The sequence below is a fragment of the Leuresthes tenuis genome, unplaced genomic scaffold (assembly GCF_036924035.1).
Source record: "Leuresthes tenuis unplaced genomic scaffold, fLeuTen1.0.hap1 SCAF_2, whole genome shotgun sequence".
NCBI lineage: Eukaryota > Metazoa > Chordata > Actinopteri > Atheriniformes > Atherinopsidae > Leuresthes > Leuresthes tenuis.
In genome coordinates, this window is record NW_027325356.1 from 26,934,752 (window position 1) to 26,954,072 (window position 19,321).

Here is a 19,321-nt window from a genome sequence, read left to right on the forward strand (position 1 = left end):
AACTATGATCAGTAAAACATGCTGGCATTGGTGCAGTACATGGGTAAATTCTGTAAGGTTTTACCATAACATCAGTTGTTTTAGAGAAACATCTCCACTTTAAATGGATGGCCGAAAGCCTAAAACCTACATGCTTCTTGGTAGCCACCACGATCCGATTGCATTGGTGTCTTGAGAAAATTACCCAACTTTTTGTTTAATCTGTTATCTCCGTACAAAAGTTTATAGTCTTAGTTGCTTTTTTTCCGTCTGTTGGAAAACGATACGAGCAAGATATGAGTGCACTTTTTATTCAAAAATATTGTTTTCCGCTAAACAACAGTAACTAATTTGTCCGATTGTAACCACAAATAGATAATTGACTGGAATATATTTATTGCATCTGAGAAATCTTACATTAGTGAAGAGATGCAAGTGCACATTTTCACATGTACACCATGAGATCCGTTACTGGCACCTAAGAGAGGGAAGGGGTGTTTATGTGCTAATGACTTTGGATTTCTTTGAGGATTTAGAGTTTATGTTAAATTATCACCTGCCTGTCGATGTTCAGGCTCTCAGCATCTCTGGAGACACTGTGACAGAGATACTATGAGCTCAGTTCCCACTTTTACTCTGCATTTGGCTAAAAGTTGTGAGATATGGCTTATTTATCATTGGATGTTATCTGTAGTCACACTGACTTATCTCAGTAACCCCCTCTAACGCTGTCCCTCTGTTCTGTCCTCTGTTCAGGGAGCAGCCGATCTACACCACCAGGGCCCATGTCTTCCAAATTGATCCAACCACGAAGAAGAACTGGGTTCCTGCCAGTAAACAGGCTGTCACAGTCTCCTATTTTTACGACAGCACACGCAACAGCTACCGCATTATCAGCGTGGATGGATCCAAGGTACGTTTCCAAGTCTGTGTGTAACAATTTAAGGAAGAGATGGTGGCAAATATTTAACTGCTCTTGGGAGAAAAGGAGGGGGTGAAGCACCCTAGGTGAAATTTGGGACTTGGGTCAGACATTAATATTAAATTTGCTGCTCTTCCGGATCCTATAAGCCATGGGACAATTTCAGACATTTTGCTCAATATTTGTACCAATTCAGGCAAAAAGTATTATTAAAAAAAAAAAAAAAAAACTTTCTAAACTCTAAGGTTTTGTTTTCTTTGCATCTGAAGAAACAAAACAGTGGGATTTAAAACTGAGAGATTAATCTTCAGCTTTTATTTGAAATGATCTACTGTACGACCATATTTATCAGCCACCAGAAATAAGCATTGTGCATTTGGACTGAAAATGAGTGAAGAAAGCTTTGCCTGCACCAGTCACTAAAGTTGCATCACATTTAGTTAAGTGCCCCAATTTAATCTTCATAAGGCACTAAGTAACCATTAATAAATGTCATTTGAAATAATGTAGCGGCAGTCACAAATGGTTAATTTATTGGTTAACAGCCCTATATACTGTTGTAGGCACTCATGATTATGATACACAAATAAAAAGACTATTACTACTATTCTGAAATGCTGAAATGTGTAACATAAAGTGGAGACTGCACACAGATTTTACTGATGACTTACTGATGCCCTCTAACTCGCCCAACTCATGCACTCAATGCCCTCTTGCACTGCCAGGTAATAAAGTATAAACTCTGTATACTTAGATGCTGCATGAAGGACTTTTGATAAAGGATCAACAGATAATTAAAAAGGTCTTAAATAATACATGATTGTGACACAATGAATTACACAAGACATTAGCTTTTAATAATATCTTATACAGAATTAATATCTTGACTTTCAGGTGAGATGCAGGTTTGAATGTGTTAAGTACAAGTGGTTTGTTATTCTGTTTTATTAATTCGTTTATTTTTTCTTGGTATATTGAAGACTTAAATAGGGGTAAAGTAACATTGAAGTGATACTTACAGTGGATGAGTTTTGCACATTTTACTCTTAGGTCCAATCCAGAATTTAGTCAAATCTTACTTTCACCATTTGGAAATATAATCAAAAAACCTCTGCTCAACTTATTTCTCCCTCAACTTTCCCACTTCTGTTTTTTTTTTTTTTAATTGTTTTTAATATCTTGGCTGAAGGGTTATTAAGAAAACTTTAAGCGACTGTCCATCCTTCGTACAACAGCTATTTTTGTTTGCAGCCGGTATCGTTCGTAGCTAACCTCCATCTTTTCCAACCGGCAGTTACAGTACGGAGGTCACATTTTAAAAATGGCGATACAAAAAAGCTCCAAAAGGCTGTTTGATGTTGATTACCAATGGTGTCAAGTATTAGAATCGCAGCATGCTAAAATTTGTGCAGTGATGATAATCCTTTAGCTTTAAAAGTGTTAAATAAAGGAAACGCACAAAAGTTGGTGTTGGGAGTGTATACAACCCTTATCAAAAAAAGAAGCCCACCTTAAAATAGTAGTGAGACTAAGTTAGCTGTTTTTCTTTTCCCTGACATATGCCCTCGCACTGGATGTTGACTCGATTTGGTTTGTTTTTTAATTCTGTTCCACCCAAGTGTTTTTATCAAGCAGTTGTTTCATGATAGAGCATGTGCTCATTTGTTTAAAAATATGCGTTCATAGAAATTGAAAAAATACTTTATTCATCCCCCAGTGGGGGGAATTCAAAATCATGCAATCATTCTCAGAAGTTTAGGAGTAAAAAGAAACTGATTATCCAAAATAGTTTGATCTGTCAACACATGAGCATGCTTCTGACATTTAATCGCTCATGTGTTGAGAAACGCCACACGAGTCATCCTATATCACATATTAACACCCTTTTCCTTGGCTAAGAGAGGGAGCGTTACCATGGCGATCAGCCCTGTCTGTGTAAACTGGAGGAGCATTATGACAGCAATATCCCTCTGCTGACACTGTAAAGCAATCACCTCTTGCACAATCTTAACTCGTGCAGTTTACCTGCAGAGCCGAGCAGAGGAGAGTTTAAATGGACAACCAAACAGTTGACTGTTGGGTCTCATTTCAGTATAGTATTATCTGAATATATTGCACAGCAAGCACTGTATCCTGTCTTCTGGAAACAAGAAATAGATGTAAACTAAATGTTCTGTTTGTGCATGTGTATACTTTACAATCTCCATGGTATATTATAAAATTGTTCCCTTTACCTTCTGTCTCAAATACTAAGAGCATTGTTTCCCTCTGCAGGTTAAGGCTTTCTGTGCTTTGTTCAGGAAAATTGATGCATAAGACCAGAAAAAAAGCTGTGTTGGCTTTAAATTTTAAACTCTTCTCACTGTGAGAGATGCAAAACTATGATTGGTTACGTAAATTGCAGAGCACTTATGAAGTTTTGTAAGGATTGACAATGGCTTAGCGAGAATTTTAGAAACTACATCTACAACTTTATGTTCTTTGTAATAAAAACAAACAAACAAAAAAAACAAACTTTTTGGCTAAATTCATGTCCTTTCTTTTGTTTGTTTTTGTATGTCCTCTATAGCCACATTAACTTCTGTCCTGTCATTCCCTGCCTACCAGCCTCTCCACTCTCCTGTAACCTGAACAGAACAGCATGTGTCATAAAATCTCTGCAGGATACTGCTATATGTCAGGTGTGAGGATAAGAATATATGAAGTCTCTGAAATGGTTGTCAGGTTAGAGACTGCTCTTACCGAATTGAATTTTAACTTTATTTCCACTTAATTTAAATGAATTGGAGCGACGTCTTTATGAGCAAAGCAAACAAAGCAGGGAAACGTTGAGTCATCAAGTGTTAAATATTTTCTAGTTTGTAAATTAGCTGCAAGGGAGACGAATCTGTCTCGAATAATAACCTGTTCCGCTGTTCAAACTGTGGCAGGCCGTCAGCTTATATTCGCCCTTTCACAATGTTCGGGCCACTCTTTGATGAGGATATGGCAAGTGGAGGAGCATATCAGTACTTTTTACCGGCCCTCTGTTGGAATGGTATCTCTCATACAGGGAAGTACCAAACATTGTGCCAATTCAACGTGAAGAGTTTTCTCACCATATTTAATTAATTATTCCACGAGTGGTAACTGTATGGACTAACATTTAAGCTTTTATTTTACACTTAAGCTTTTGCTTTGACTTATCTGCCATGTTTTTGTCACATATCTGACAAGAATCAGAATTGAAATTCCTCCAAGTTAACTCAACTGCGTGCCCCAGGTTGTAGGGAACATTATGTTGGCATTTTCAGGCAGGTGTTCATCTGTTGGATTTCTACTGGATGTGTTTTCTGGTCAGTATTTCATATGTTATTTCATAAAGTGAGTGACTGAAATTGAGCTGAATTGGGTATTTTGTTGTATGCCCAGCTGTCATAAGAGAGAATGCACACTGCTGCTATAAGACCCAAAACAATTATCCAATAGGATTATGGTGCAATCACACCGCCTGCCATGAGCTGATATGTAGCACAAACATCAGCAAAGTCTGTATTGTAAACAGCATTGCATGTCATTGACTTTACTTTCAGAACCTAAACTAGGCCAGCAAATGAACATAGAATGAGACTTGAGCCTGGAATGCAGAGCCATAATTCTGTGCTCAGAGGCTGAATTCCCTGTGCATTGTATTTATTGTGACATTTTGTAAATATATCTTCTATGCAGCAGTTCTTCAAATATCCACATTGATGTCTGCAGTTCTCTGCAGGGAAGGAATGTAGATAATGCAGGTAATGCAGAAGAACGGATGTGCACACATTCCAAAGGTGATTAGCTGATTCATCTCCCCGTCAGGATAGCATCTTCAACCAGAAAACAGCTTTTACTTTAACCCATTGAGACTTGATCAAACATATGAGTGTACCTGTGCTCTTGTTAGGTCTTAATGAGTTGATTTTGAACCCACCTCTGACTGTAACTAAATATATACTCCCTACCTACCTCTGGAAACCGAGGCTGCGTCATTGCCACCACACAGCAATGTGTGTTTCCAGTCCTTAGTATATGAGATGAGAGGTTGGAAGACATATTGAATTTTTTTTTCTTCAATATCACACCTCTGCCTCGTGAACGATCACAATTTTGTGGTCACACTGACTGTCATTTCGTCTTTCTTTGGCCGTCTATGAATTACAACACTGCTGCCAGTTCCTCTTGTACATGATTGTGACTTTCCTCGCTGCCAGTTTGTCAGTTATTTTGATTGACATCCTTCAGGAGTTGGAATTGAAAATGTTTAAAAGTTCAGAATAACTTCTAACTCCATGGCGGCACAAAATCTATCATCCTGAAAAAGATAACTACTAAACTACGTTGCATTGCAGATGTAAATTTTCCAAGCATGTAAAAAATCTTCTTGTATGTGGTGCTTTGGAACTGATTCTTTCTTTCCCTGCCACATTCTCCTTTTCCATGTTCTTCATCTTCCGTCTTATTTACTGACTTTGCATATTCGGTGAGCTCTGCAGACACATGATCAGCTGAGGAAGCTTTTCCCTATACCCCCTTGGGTTTTTGAGTTTCTAATTGACCTTTGGGCCATTAGCCAGCAGAGCTTCACTCTGCACCCCATGTGCCACCTGATCTGCAGCCCAGCTTGCCATCCGCACAGCTGCTAGCGTCACTCTGCTCTCCCACTGTCGCACCCTCCCACTCTCATTCGCTTGCTCACTGAGTCTTACATTCCTACATGCCAACACACAGTCACAAGGCCCACAAAGACTCGGGTAAACTGGTAGTCCCACATCATAACTTGCAGAACATTAGTTGTAATTCTGCATCTTTGCACACAATGTTTGTATATTTACGATTTTATGGTTCCACTGTTGTTTCTATAGGTTTTAAACCACAAACGGTAGCTGTAGATTTGTTTGTGAATGAGTTGGTGTGTCCAAACTTTTGACTAGTACGGTATAATCAGCCACAACATTAAAATCACCTGCTTGTTATTATGTAGGTTTCACTCAGGCCCCCTGACACCTGAACAGCTCAGTCTGTCAAAGCCTCAAGACCTCTGTAATGTCCTGTGACGTTGGACACCAGCTTCAGATTCTTTAAGTCGGTGAAGTTGTGAGGAATGCCCCTTGATGAAGACTTTCAGAACATCGAATGAATGCTCAGTTGGACCAGGGCCGGGGTGATTTAGAGGTCAAGTCAGTGCCTAGAATTCTACATCATGTTTCTCAAACTGTTTGCCAGAGTGATGAAGCTTGTTATCCTGCTGAATGTACAATGTTAATTAGATCAGGTCACCTCCTTCCACAGGTGCATGGTTCAGTTGTGAGAGTCATGCCCTCTGAGAGAGTTTTCAACAGTGGACAAGAATTGATCGTGGCCACTGTCCATCACCGATAGGCGAGCCAATAGCCAATAGTTACGTCAGCTGGGAAAAAAAACAAAACAAAACAAAAAAAACCTCACCTGGCACTGACATGGCCGACAGCAATTTAGTGCCAATTTGGGCATATTTTAGTTTTTTCCCAGATGTCAACGGTGAGCCTAAAGACCTAACGCAACCTTTGCACAATATTCAAAAAATTTATGCCTATGAAGGATAAGCAGACGACAAATTTATTGACACATACAGTTCATCACCCCTCCCAGGCGCAAAAATACCCCCAACCAACGCTGCGACATCAGGTGCTGCGGCCCGATTAAGCACAAATGCATCTCGGCAGCCATTAAATTATTAATTACACATTAAAGGGACTGGATAGTGTAGTGTTATTATTGCCACCTTCCATGTGGGAGACCTGGGTTCAAACCCCCTGCATGAAAGGTGCTACCTCCAGTAGGGGTCCTTAGGCAAGACCCCCTTACCCTTCATGCCTAACTACAAGTCACTTTGATAAAAGCATCTGCTAAATGCATAAACATAAACATAATTCAAAATCACCATTTGAAAAAAAAAATCATGATCCTCCCTTCCATCGCCGCTAAACAATCTGATTGAAAATCACTCCATCCCTAATCCCAGCAGTTTTCTTAAAAAAAAGCATTTTGGGTAGCTATTTCTTAACTTGTCATGTTATAGTGGTTAAGTATTTTGTTTTTCTTCATCTCTCATAGGTTTACCAATTCTTTTATTGTTTCCAGACATGGAGAAGCTGCATTCAGCTTCTATGCTCCATATGTCTGGAACAAACTCCCAGAAAGCCTCAGATCAGCTGAAACACTGTGTATTTAAGTCCAGATTGAAGACTCATCTATTTTCAGCTGAATTTGAATAAAGCACCAAATAAGCTTGAGTTTCAAAACATAACCTTATTTTAACGACTGATTTTTATCATCATTTACATTTTTATAATTTTTATGAATAGTTTATCTTTCATATATATTATTTTATTACATTTTTATTCAATCTTATCTTTATTGTTCTGATTTTAGCTATTTTTCTTATTTCTTTCTTTTTTGTTTAAATTTTAAATCATGCTTTTTGTTTCTGTTTTAATGTCTCTGTAAATCCCGTTGAATCACCTTGTTGTTGAATTGTGCTCTACAAATAAACATGCCTTGCCTTTTTTCCCCCTTTTCTTCATCCCGCAACTCCGGCCCAGTTTTTCCTCAAAGATCATTAAAGTTTCATCTTATCTTAACACCGACGCAATGAGCTCTGTTGAATATTCACTCGGCTGCTTCAGATGAGATGCATGAGTGTTTTTCACACTCACGCATCTCACCCAGGTTTCTCTTTAGGGTAAATTGGGTCACCTTTGTTCTGGTAAAGCCTCTGAAAGAGTGAGTTTAAAATCTCATTAGTGGCAGCTTGATAAATGGCAGCTCTCTTTATAAACCCTTAAATGAGAAGCTGAATTGTTATGTTTACACAATATAAGGCTGAAAAAGATCTTTGACTGTGTGTGTGTGTGCCATGGTCTCTCTGTTCGAGAGTCATTGGCATTGCTCTGAATTGTACACGCGTCCAAAATTTTGATGATCGCGTGCTAATGTTCACCATCTTGTTTTTTGCATCTCCATGTCCAGTGATGATTCAACGAAAAACGTTTTTTACACCTCAGCTGCTGAAAAGAGGGAGACAGTGGAGGCGTAGAAAAGGACATGAGTCTGTCTGCAGTTAGAGTTCTCAAATCCTGTGTTCAGAGCCATGTTGCTATGAAACAAGGCCTGAACTGTGATTAAACTGTCTTCTATTGTTTCCTAGTTGTTGGCAAAATTAGCATGTACTGCTTTTAAGTACTGTTCTATCTACATAGGGTGATTGGATTCATGTCTGCAGTGGTCATTTGCAGCTGCTTGTATTTAAATGCAGCTCCATTTTTCCATATATGATAAGACATGTCTATGGTTACAGCGATGCAGCAAATTAAAAGATCAGCTGTATATTTCAGCTCAGTCTGGTCAGCTGAAACAATGTTTGAAACATTACCAGTTTCTGCTGTCACTGCATCACACAGTACCTTCAATTTTAGACTGCAGCAGATGTTTGTTGGTACATGATTTGCTGCATAGGCACAACGTGTAAATGTGTATTGTAGCAAATATAGACTGTAATTTGACTGCTTGGATATTAGTGGGTCAGAAGTCATCACTGTGTGCTGTTTGCTTGTTTGTGTCTTCGATTTGGTTTGTTTTTGGTTAACAAATTCTTTTTTTGATGACTGTGAAATAAAATTACTTTTGCACTATTTTAGCCATTTTCCTAGTGTTGAGACTAGATTTCTGCATTTCATATACCTCAAACTATAGACTATGCATAAAATTATGTTTATGCATTTGGCAGATGCTTTTTTCTAAAGTGACTTACAAATGAGGGTACAACAATGCAGCTAACATCAAAGCTAACAATAAGCTACATAGAAGGAAAACCAGTAGTTTGGCTCTGTCAGAGGTGAAGGGTGACTGTGTAGAAATGGAGTGAAAGCATAGAGGGAAGTACAGAAAGAGAGCACTACATTTTAAATACTTTGAAAATGTAGTGCTTTAGGAATAAATGACAACTTTACAAAGTAGTGAAAACGTTAGCATCACAACTTTTTTGTTTTGTGGGCACAAAATGCAAAGATGTGTGTATTACATGGTACGTGCATGTTTGGGGTCGTACCGTCTGCAATAACATAAGTCTGCAAAGGTTTTTTCCGCATTTTTCATACACCCCAATTTTTTATGATTTGTAAAAAAGATGATTGTTGTTTGATAATTAAATAGGATTATTTAATGTGTGACTGCAACAGCTGCAAATCGTTCTGTAACATTTCTGGTTTGAATATGTCTATTTTTAAAATGCAGCTGCACTTCTGCCAGTCAGACGTACCCGAGGACTATGCTTTAAGTTTATACACGGACTCTGTAGAGGACTACCATTAGGCCTAGAAAATTAATGAGCTGTTTTATTCACGAAGGTGATCATCAACAGCACAGTCACACCCAACATGACATTCACCAAGACATCGCAGAAGTTCGGTCAATGGGCAGACAGCAGAGCCAACACAGTGTTTGGACTGGGCTTTGCTTCAGAGCAGCAACTGTCAAAGGTGAGATTAAACATTTCTGTGACGACACATAAAGTCACAAAGGCCCTCTTATATTTCAGAGATACTAATTTGTGTAGCTGTCCTAAGACACAAGTCTGCATTGCACAACTATTGCTTAACCTTCAGATTTAGGATTGAAGCAGAAAACATTTAAGGATATTAACTCTTTAAATTCAGTTGTTGGTAATTAGCTCAAAAACCTTCTATGCTGAACCACACTGTTTATCACATCAGCTTGCACTGCCTCAAATATTCTTTTTTTTTTTTCTTCATGTTTTCAGTTTGCTGAAAAGTTCCAGGAAGTCAAAGATGCAGCCAAGCTAGCAAGGGATAAATCTCAAGAGAAGGGGGAAACGTTGAGTAATCACTCCCAGGTAAAGTTTATCTTTCTGCTGTCCGTCTAAAGTCATTGGAAAAAATTTATATCACGTTTTAATTTAGCACACTGTATATCACTAAACCATGCAGTACAGAATATCTTTAGAGAACTTTTAGAATGTCAGCATATTACTCGCTCATGCTGCGTTCGAATCTTCTTGAAGGATAGGTCAATGGTAATTTGAAGCCGCCTATTAAGAGGATAAGGAAGCTGGTGACATTGAGGCAATAACCACAAAGTTTGTCAGGTCTATACTAAAAACTTCAACCCCTTAATTATGTCAGTGATTGGATTTACATCCAGCTGCCATCAGTTCCCTCCTGCCAGGCCAGCTTTCTGCTTGCCGTGACTCAAGATGGAATGAAAATCAGCCTTGGCACACACAAAGTATCTCAGCCATATGACGTGATAAATACTGGCAGCAGTTTTCCTCACCCCTGTGCTGTCATGGCCGACATGTTCAGGTGTTTGCAGAGTTCTGCTAAAAGAAGCTCTGGGCTCTTTTTCACTGAGAGATCAGAATTTGAGGCTGATTTCTGTTGGGTTTTTTTTTTATAAATCCTTGAGACCTGTAGAAAGCTGTAAGTAAACTGCTTATGTACTCGAAATCTGTCCCTAAAACACAAGTCTGCCTCTGTCCCCTACCAGGAGTCTGGACGCGACACACCTTCAACCAACCAAGCATCAAGCATTAACGGAACAGATGATGAGAAAATCTTTCATGTCGCTCCAGAGGCTGCTCTGCTGAAGACGGAGAATGAACATCTTAAGAGTGCAGTAGAGCAGAGGTAAGGTTTAATTTCATGGGAACACCTGGAGAACCTGTTTATGGTAACGTACACATGTTCCTAATGGGTTTCGCCCCTCATGAGTTGATCGAGTTTTCTTTTTATTCAGTATTAGCCTGAAGCCTTATGAGGGTGTTGAGATCAATGCGAAACTCCGAACATGTGTCAAAGCATTAAATACAACTTTACTTGCAAAACTGCTCTTGAAGTGTTTTTCTCTCATCTTTGTTTCACTGAAAAAATATCAGCATGGATCATGTTGGCCTGAAGGTGAACAGCTGGTCATAAATAAATAAATAGATTAAAAATAAACTTCAATATTGTGTAACAGTAAAAAAAAAAAAAAAGTGGAAAGAATTCAAATGAAGAACACGATTTCTCAGGATTTTCTCTTCTACACTTGTCTCATCATGACCAAAGAGATTAAAACGATTACATTTGCATGCTAATTAATGTGGCACCAAACTGTGCTCATATGTTCTCCCACTTTATTTAGTTGCTGCTGGGATGATATCACATCCCCAAAGGGCTCAGAAATCACGATCATGATCTCCTCTGTCTGCCTTCCTCCACTATGAGGTTTTCTGCCCTCCATAATCCAGATGCCCCGTGTATAAATCAGTTATTGCATGAAACACCAGATGTAGTTCCAGATGGGATTAAAATGACTTTAGGGGAGCTAAGTAAATTAAAACTATAGAAAGTTAATTTAGCCATCATTGGTTCTGGGTAAAGGCAGACTTATCTGATCCAGGTGGGAGAGGAAAAAAAGAGGAACTGCGTCATTTGTACATTCTTTAGAATGACTCAGATCAACAAACTGCTTCTAATTACTGTATAAGAAATCCAACCGATGTGACCTCTCAGTAACTGCACAGCAAGAAACATGTACATTTGTTTGTAGGTAAGTTTACAGTTATAGAAATATGAAGATTTTCACAATGTTTTCTTTAAATATATAGAGTTTTCATCTTCTTTCTTCTTTTTTCCAGTGTCTAATTAAGCATTAAAAGCTTCAGAATGCAGCGACACCAAGCTGTCCTTTTATGATGGAGAGTGGAACACTATAACCAAGTCGTAGTCGTAGATAAAGAAGCAAACAGCAATGCAGTACAACCTCTCCAACCTTACTATAAGACAGAAACACACACACTGGTATGAAGGGATAACATATTGATGCACATCAGCACTACAGCTCAGTAGATCTTCAGGAGTATTCCCATTTCTTCCTTTCTTCTTGTCTAAATATGCATTGACATTGTGATGTGGCTCATTAAATGGTTACAACTGGAAAGATGTTTGTGTGTCAGTTGGCATGAGCCCCAGCCCTCACACTGACTGCTCTAAACCTTACTTCCAAGAAAAACAATCCCTGATTTCTCTCTCTCTGTCTGGCAGCAACACCAACGCCAAGAAGTGGGAAACCGAGCTTCAGACTTTAAGAGAAAGTAATGCAAGGCTTGTGGATGCACTGCAGGAGTCTTCAGCTAATGTAGAGAGCTGGAAGAAACAGCTTAGTGCCTGCAAGGAAGAGAGTGACACGCTCAGGGGAAAGGTAATACAGTCGCACTCTCCTACAGGGAGGCTGAATCATGTACACAAACCCATCGATCCTGTTGAAAGAGACAGAAAAACAAGAGAACTGAGTTCCACTCTATCCCAAAATAATTAGATTCTCTTTGCAGGTTTTCATACATTCATTAAAATCTACACAGTGGGATGAGTATTTACTTCACAAAAGTTAATCCAGCTGAGTACTGTTGTACTGTTTTTCCTGCGCCAACTTAAAACAGTCATTTTACTTTGATAATCAGTGTGGGCTGTGTCTGCAGCTGGGCTACTGTTGCAATATTATTCTTCATTTTAACAAACTGCTTCCTTTTTTTTATTTTTATACAATTTGTTGTCAAGATGTCACCATTCATGATGTACAATATATCCAGGCATCCACAAACGATGCCCATCAGATGGCAAAACAAAATGAGAATATGCTGTAAAAGTTAGTCACGTTAACCCCTGACCATTATCACAGAAACCTTCAGTGTCCCTTTTCATTCTTTCAGATTGCAGAACTAGAGGCTCAGTGTAATGAAGCCAATCAGGAGAAGCAGAAAAATGCCCAACTGAGCATTCGGGTGAAGGAACTGGAGGCTGAGCTACAGGACAAAGAGCAGGTGAGACTGCTGAAACAACAGGCTCGGTCAGCAGAGCTGCGATGTCTGTAAGACCTCGTAAAATGGTAGTGTTTTAAAAAATCTTCTTTTTAGTAGTGATAACAGAAATAAACAAAATAAACCTTTTAAAACCAAATTTAGACACAACAAGTTGAAAAGAGTTGATATATGTATTCCACAGTTTATTCTGTTAACTGTGAATCTATGGAAAATGAATGTGCGGCCAAGTGTTGGTCTAAATGGACCTCTTAAACCAATATAACACTGGCTTTTGCATTAAATCAGACATTGCACTCAATTACTGAAACATTTTTTAACAGTTATCGGTTACCCTCTGCATAGAATTTTTCACAATTTCTCAAGCTGAAGGCATTTTTTTAACTTTTTGTTACCCTGTTATTTGGTAATCATTTTGTAGATGAAATGCACAAAAAGGAAGAAACTACTACTTTATGGAGCTTAGACTCGTGCCATCATGTTTTCTTTGACCAACAGTCCTGCTGATACGGCTTCACATTGATACAAGATGAGGTGTTAAGTGTTCAGGTTTTATTTAATGGTGCTCATTACAGTGTTTAAAAAAGAGGCTGCTTAGTCTGGAGACCCTTCCAGACTGCCTTAGGCAAACAGTGTCTGGGATATTCTAGCTTACCACCTGGCAGCCACTGTATTAATAGAACATATACATCTTTCCTTGGACAGTGGTATATCTTGCACAACAACGGAAGGAAAGTAGTTCAAAGAGCCAGAGCTGATTTTGAAAGATTGCAAGTAAAGAATCGGGCCCACTGGGAGCTCCAGCATTTACACTCTTTGGTAAATCAGCCGAAATGCCCCAAACGCTGCTCAGTGTTTTCAGAGCACTGATGCAGCAGGCAGCCCACAGTGGCTCATCTGCACAGTGACTCACTGCCTTCTGAGGATGCACATGCTCACTACCTCCAATTAAATATGGGCCTATGAATTATTAAAGATTCACTGTTTTGACCCATGTGCTCACCAGCTGGTAACTAACAGGAAAAAAAAAACTTACTTCAGGTTACTACAAAGACGCAACTAATGATTAAATGTCGCGGAAAGGCTCAGAGCAAGAACGGATGCTATGAAACTGTAAGTTGTGAGTCTGGCTGTAAGCAGCAGAGGGAATGAAAGCCATTTTTCAAAGCCATAATGGATTAGAAGGAAATATTTACAACACTTAAACACAGCATTCAGAAACCGAATCAAGGCTACTTCCCAAGTATTCATTTTTGACGGATGTTTTTATTTCTGTACCGTCTCGTCTGTATTGCTGCCATCTTTTAATGTTTTTAAAGTTCATCTTGATTAACATTGACTTAAAAATAAATGCAAGTAAGTGTTCCAGAGTTGGTGCTGGCTATCACACTTGAGTCATTTTTCAGAGCCTCATTAAATGTGTTTGGAGCACGGTTATGTGAAGAGTGATGGTTGTGAGGTTTTAAATCTCCACATTTAAGCGCAAAAAGCAAATGAGCCAATTAAAAACATTCTGAAGTTGATGATCTTTACAAAATCCTATGGAGAAAATGATTTGTTTTATGGTTATAATTTTTTTTTTGTCATTTTCAGGAGCTGGAGAATCTTAGGAAGCAGGCAGAGATAATCCCAAAGCTGATGGGGGAGTGCGAGACTATCACCACAAAACTGCAGGTATTACTTCACAGCGCCCAGTAATAAACCCATTAGTATAAAAGCATGGCAGAGAGCTCTGCGTACACATGTGAGGAGACGATGACTGTCACAGCGAGCTAATACACAGGCTCTGAGGCGTAAGCAGCTCTGTTAAATGGAGGTAGAGAATGAGAGTTCCTATTCATCATTCTGCTCAAGGGCTCGACACAACATTCCTATCACGTGTCTCACTGGCACACATTGTAGTTACTGTATCTATTAATAAACATCTGTGCCCAGCACAATGCTCAGATTATTACCTCTTTGAAAAGGTTTTCTTTCTTTCTCCTCTATAAAGCAGAGACGCATTACCCTCAAAGCTCACAAGTTTATGGGTGGTGCAGATTTTCTGTTTAGTCAACAAAACATCTGAAGTTGTAGAGGTTTAATCATCAGGCCTTAGAACAATATACTAAGTGTGTGGGCTGTGCCTGCTAGATTAAGTTTGTGTTGAGAAAACCTGGAGTAATAAAGATTCTTCTCACATCTTCTTTGTAACAAAGCACACCTCTAAAGCAGATTCCTCATTGAGTAATAACCAGACTTTCTGTAAAACCAGAAGAGCCAGGCTCTGTGAATGACCGTGTTCTGTTGCTGCCAAGTCTGACATGAGCTGCATTGATACTGACGCTCATTTCACCCTGTGCTGGCTGACTCAGAGCAGGATTTTATCATCCAAGCTGTCATGTATGTGCTGCCTTTCAGCCTTGGCATGGAGGAGAATAAAACCAACAGTGGCATGCCTGAAGTTCTTGTGCTTAACAAAACTTGACTGCAGGGTTTGTTTCTGCACTAGCCTGCTGGCTGAATGACAGTAGCTGGAGCAGGAGTTTATCTAACCGCCTATCCAAAGTGAGTAGAAGCACAGACAATGGGATTTCTGAAATACCTTTGTCCATCTGTGAGGCCTGAACTAATCCATTGTCATATAGAAGTGGCAGTTTTTCTCATGACTTAAACATGTCTACCTACTCCACTTCTGTGTTTGTGGCTCCCCTCTATTTAAAGATGACACCCCATGAGCAGATCACGTTTCAGGAGTCAGCTGGAGGATACAGTCATGCAGACGCAACTCCCATTTAGCACTCCTATTTTAAACTCCTCCCTTCAAAGGTATCTCTGGGATTAATGTGGCACTCATGTCGCCTGCTTGTCTGAAAGGCTTTCTCTTTCCCCCCCATCCCCACACATGAAAAAAAAAGGGTTTCTCCTGGAATAATGGTTTTCAGATCATGACCCTTTTACATTTTAATTGCAAATGTTAAAGTAAAATTCTGAGAGGCAGTAAAAAGGAAATATTTAATCTGTAAATTAAGAAACGCTTGCTTTGGTTTGGAATCTGCTGAGGCTGCATCTATTCTATTCTGTTGACTTCCTTCTTTTTATTTGTCTAATAACCATTTTCTTTAACTTTGATCTACAGGCTGCAGAGACCAAGAACAAGGAGCTGGAGGGGAGGCTAGAGGGACTCCAGACTGACATTGACGACAGTCGACAAAAACAAGGAAACATGAAGGGCGAACTGAAGAAGTTCATGGATATTTTGGATGGAAAGATAGACGAGCTGCATGAGTTCAGGCAGGGCCTCTCCAAGCTAGGTGCTGATAACTAAGAAAAGTGCTGCTGAGCTGAAAGGGTGAGAGGTCGGGTACAAGGGATTCACTTCAGTATGTCTTCAGGGCGGAAACTTTGTGGCACCTACTCCCCCAAGGTGATGCCCACTCTGAAACTTTCAGCTTTGGCTTCTTATAAACACTGCTTTGTCAAAGAGAGATGTTTGGGAGAGGGAGAATGTCATGTTAAAAAGAGGAAGACCAGCATGCCCCACAAAATGACTCTATTTTGTGTGCGGGCATCATGAAACTACACTAAGAATCACACTTTGAGCTTACTCATCTGTTTCTGTGAGGGGAAAGCTGCTTCAAAAGCTGGTGGTGGGTTTTTTTTTTAGATTCTGTCCTTTTTCCGAAGGCTGCAGAACCTCTATATAAACAGTCTGAGCTAGAGTAGAAGAGGGGACTTAAAAGGGCTAAAATAAGCAATGCAAAGACATGCTGTTCAGCATAACTCGAGTAATAATTGGTGTAAATCCTTGTGGCCCCCTCAGACAATTAAAGATGAAGTCCCTCTACAGACTGTCCTCGCCGTTGCCTCTCGTCTATCTCAGGTGTGTTGGAAGACAGATTATATGCACATTAATGATAACGGCCATGACACAAAGTGCCTCCAGGTGAGTCTAAATCTCCCTGGAAAGGAAAACTGGCCAAATGATGATCATCACAATAACAGTAACTTGCTGAGTTTTGTGAGAGAACCTGAAGATAAACAAAGATCCTCGCTGATAAAATGAAACCCAGACAGCTGCGCCCATCCTGAGGATGTTGGTGTGGTGTAAAACTCAAAGGACAAAGCAGTTGTCTGCATGAAGACGACTCGGAGGGGACTGCAGTGGGAACTTTTCTTGCAGGTGTTTGCAGTCAACTGTCCTTTTTGATTATATTTGCATATAGAAGGAAAACTCTTGTCTCAGGAACTTTCCTTCTGCAACATCCAAAATAATAATAACCCCATCTCACCATGAGTGTAGTGTAGTGTTTTAAAGGACTTTTTGCGTGCATTGGTATTGCTGTTCATTTGTAGAACAAACGCATATGTCTCCCAGGCTGTTTATGTGCTTCCTGAACACTTGTTTTTGTTATGGTGGCGGTTATATTTGGATGTGGGGACATGGTGCTGCTCAACGGGTGGATAATGTGAAAGTGTTCTTCACCAAAAACATTTAGATGGATTGGGCTTTTTCACTAAAAACTGTAATTTTTTTTTTTTAAGTCTTGCACATATTTATTTTTGGTGCCTCTCTGCAGATGATATTTCTAGAGCAAATAAATCAACCATGGTCTGTTGTCCCTATGAAGAATAATGTATTCAAAATATACAAAACTCTCAGGATTGAGAGATTTTTATTATGATGGAGTTGCTGCTTATGAAAGTCAAATTTGAATCTTGATACATTTTTAAATCAAAGGCACATGATGTAGTAACATTTTGCTGTGTAATACTGTGACATAAGACTATAGTTCACATCATTGTTTTGGTCTTGTCATAAGACTGAGATATCTAATGAAGGGATTTCTTGCTTATTGTTCTGTTTTTTCCCTGTTTGTAATCCACCTAAATCCAGATAACTCAACATGATTCTTCCCGTTGAACCAATGCCTCTCGTGCACTTTTGTGATTCCTGTTCAACATTGTACAATAGAACTGACAATTGGTAAAGTTTAGTTTAATTACAATGACGCGTCTTCTTTTTTTTTTTTTTTATAAAAGGTTTTACTTGTAAGAACTTCACAGGAACAAAATGTGAGGTTTCCTTAGTCAGTACTTAATTAGTAACATGCAATAAAAAAAATGGTCAAAGCTTTCACAGATTCAGGCAGCATATTTCTAAGGTTCCAGGCTTTTCCTCAACAAGTAGGTCAGAACAGGAGGTGGAATGAACCTTCAGAGCCGAGTCCAGCTGAGGCTCCGCCAACACAAGTCTTTCCCTCCGTCGATTTACATAAAACTATATATAGTTGTAATCTTAACAGACATAAATGAGGAGAGCAAATGAGGTGAGATTTAATCACACTCGGAAATGTGTATCAGTTCCTGAGATCAGAATAAAAATGAGCTTGTTTTAGAACTAACTCGTCTTCATGGCACTGTTATAGAGGATTTTAATACGTGTTGCCATGACAACTTTATCCCTGGCACTTTTTTCTCAATCCTTTGCCCTAACTGTTTTAAAGATTGACGAAGAGACATGGAGCTTTCAGTGCAACATTCCAAAAATGTATTCCAAGATGGACATCCTTCTCAGTAATGTTGCTTCCAGGTTCTCTAATTTCCCTTTTCACCTTCAGACATTAGCAGGTTGACACCAGTAGAAAATTATTAGTGCAGTTCAGGCTTCAATTTAATGCTTGAGTTATTAGTTAAGCAACCAACCAAGTCACCTGATTGAAAATTAAAGCAGCTATAATTTTCACCACAAATTAACCTGTTGACAATTTTTTTTCATCAATAATATGATCAACAAAATGTTGAAGGGGGAAGAAAAAAAAGCACAGATACACACATGAAAAGTCCAGACTGATTCTTTCAAATTTCTTTTATCCGACCAACAGTGCAGAGTTCAGCTCTTCTGAGTTTATTAAAGGCCTGATTCCACATAAATACCCTTATTAATCATAACACAGAAACCACTAACAGGTGAAGCAATCACTGCTTTTCTCGTCCCATTGCGGTGTTCTGCTGGGAAAAAGCTGCATCCTGGCACTCGTATGGATGCTACTTTGACACTTGCTACCTACCTAAAGATTTCTGCAGATGTCTCTCTCTCTCTCTCTCTCTCACTCACACACACACACACACGGTGGCAGTATCTCCCATTGGGACAACATTCCAGACTTGGCTGGTCAGAGCTCTGAAGATGTTCATGTTATCGTGTTTGGCACAAACTCGATTTTTGATGCCAGTGTGATCTGCGTGTACTTTTTTTTTTTTACTTCATAAGTGTCCAGACATTAAACCAAAAAAAGTGAAACATTAAGCACTGGGTAAAATATGCCTTGCTTGCTTTTTATCAGTAATCAATATCACTTCCACTGAGACTTACAGCAGAAGCAGCATTTCTCTCTGCTGTTCAATGCTGTCGACTCTGTGAGGCTCATTGTGCGACTTCTGGTGAGTGGGCGAGTTGGTGAAACATCATTAAGACACTATGCTGCTCAGTACATGTGTGAGAGGGGGAGAAATGGCACTGCAGGCCACTACAACTGAGACTTGGTGTTACCATAGCAACAGGTTGG

At 39.3% G+C, this 19,321-nt stretch overlaps 1 protein-coding gene across 2 annotated transcripts in view; it reads left to right on the forward strand.

Annotated features, from left to right (window-relative positions):
- homer2 (homer scaffold protein 2) overlaps window positions 1-17,761 on the forward strand; it is a 28,584-nt gene extending 10,823 nt beyond the window's left edge. For both annotated transcript variants that reach the window (XM_072380877.1, XM_072380876.1), the window contains exons 2-9: window positions 736-892; window positions 9,304-9,435; window positions 9,717-9,809; window positions 10,463-10,602; window positions 12,001-12,157; window positions 12,666-12,776; window positions 14,367-14,447; window positions 15,892-17,761. In XM_072380877.1, coding sequence (XP_072236978.1) covers window positions 736-892; window positions 9,304-9,435; window positions 9,717-9,809; window positions 10,463-10,602; window positions 12,001-12,157; window positions 12,666-12,776; window positions 14,367-14,447; window positions 15,892-16,080 — 1,060 coding nt within the window. In that variant the 3' untranslated portion in view covers window positions 16,081-17,761. The remainder of the gene's footprint in view (window positions 1-735; window positions 893-9,303; window positions 9,436-9,716; window positions 9,810-10,462; window positions 10,603-12,000; window positions 12,158-12,665; window positions 12,777-14,366; window positions 14,448-15,891) is intronic.
- The last annotated feature ends 1,560 nt before the right edge of the window (window positions 17,762-19,321 follow it).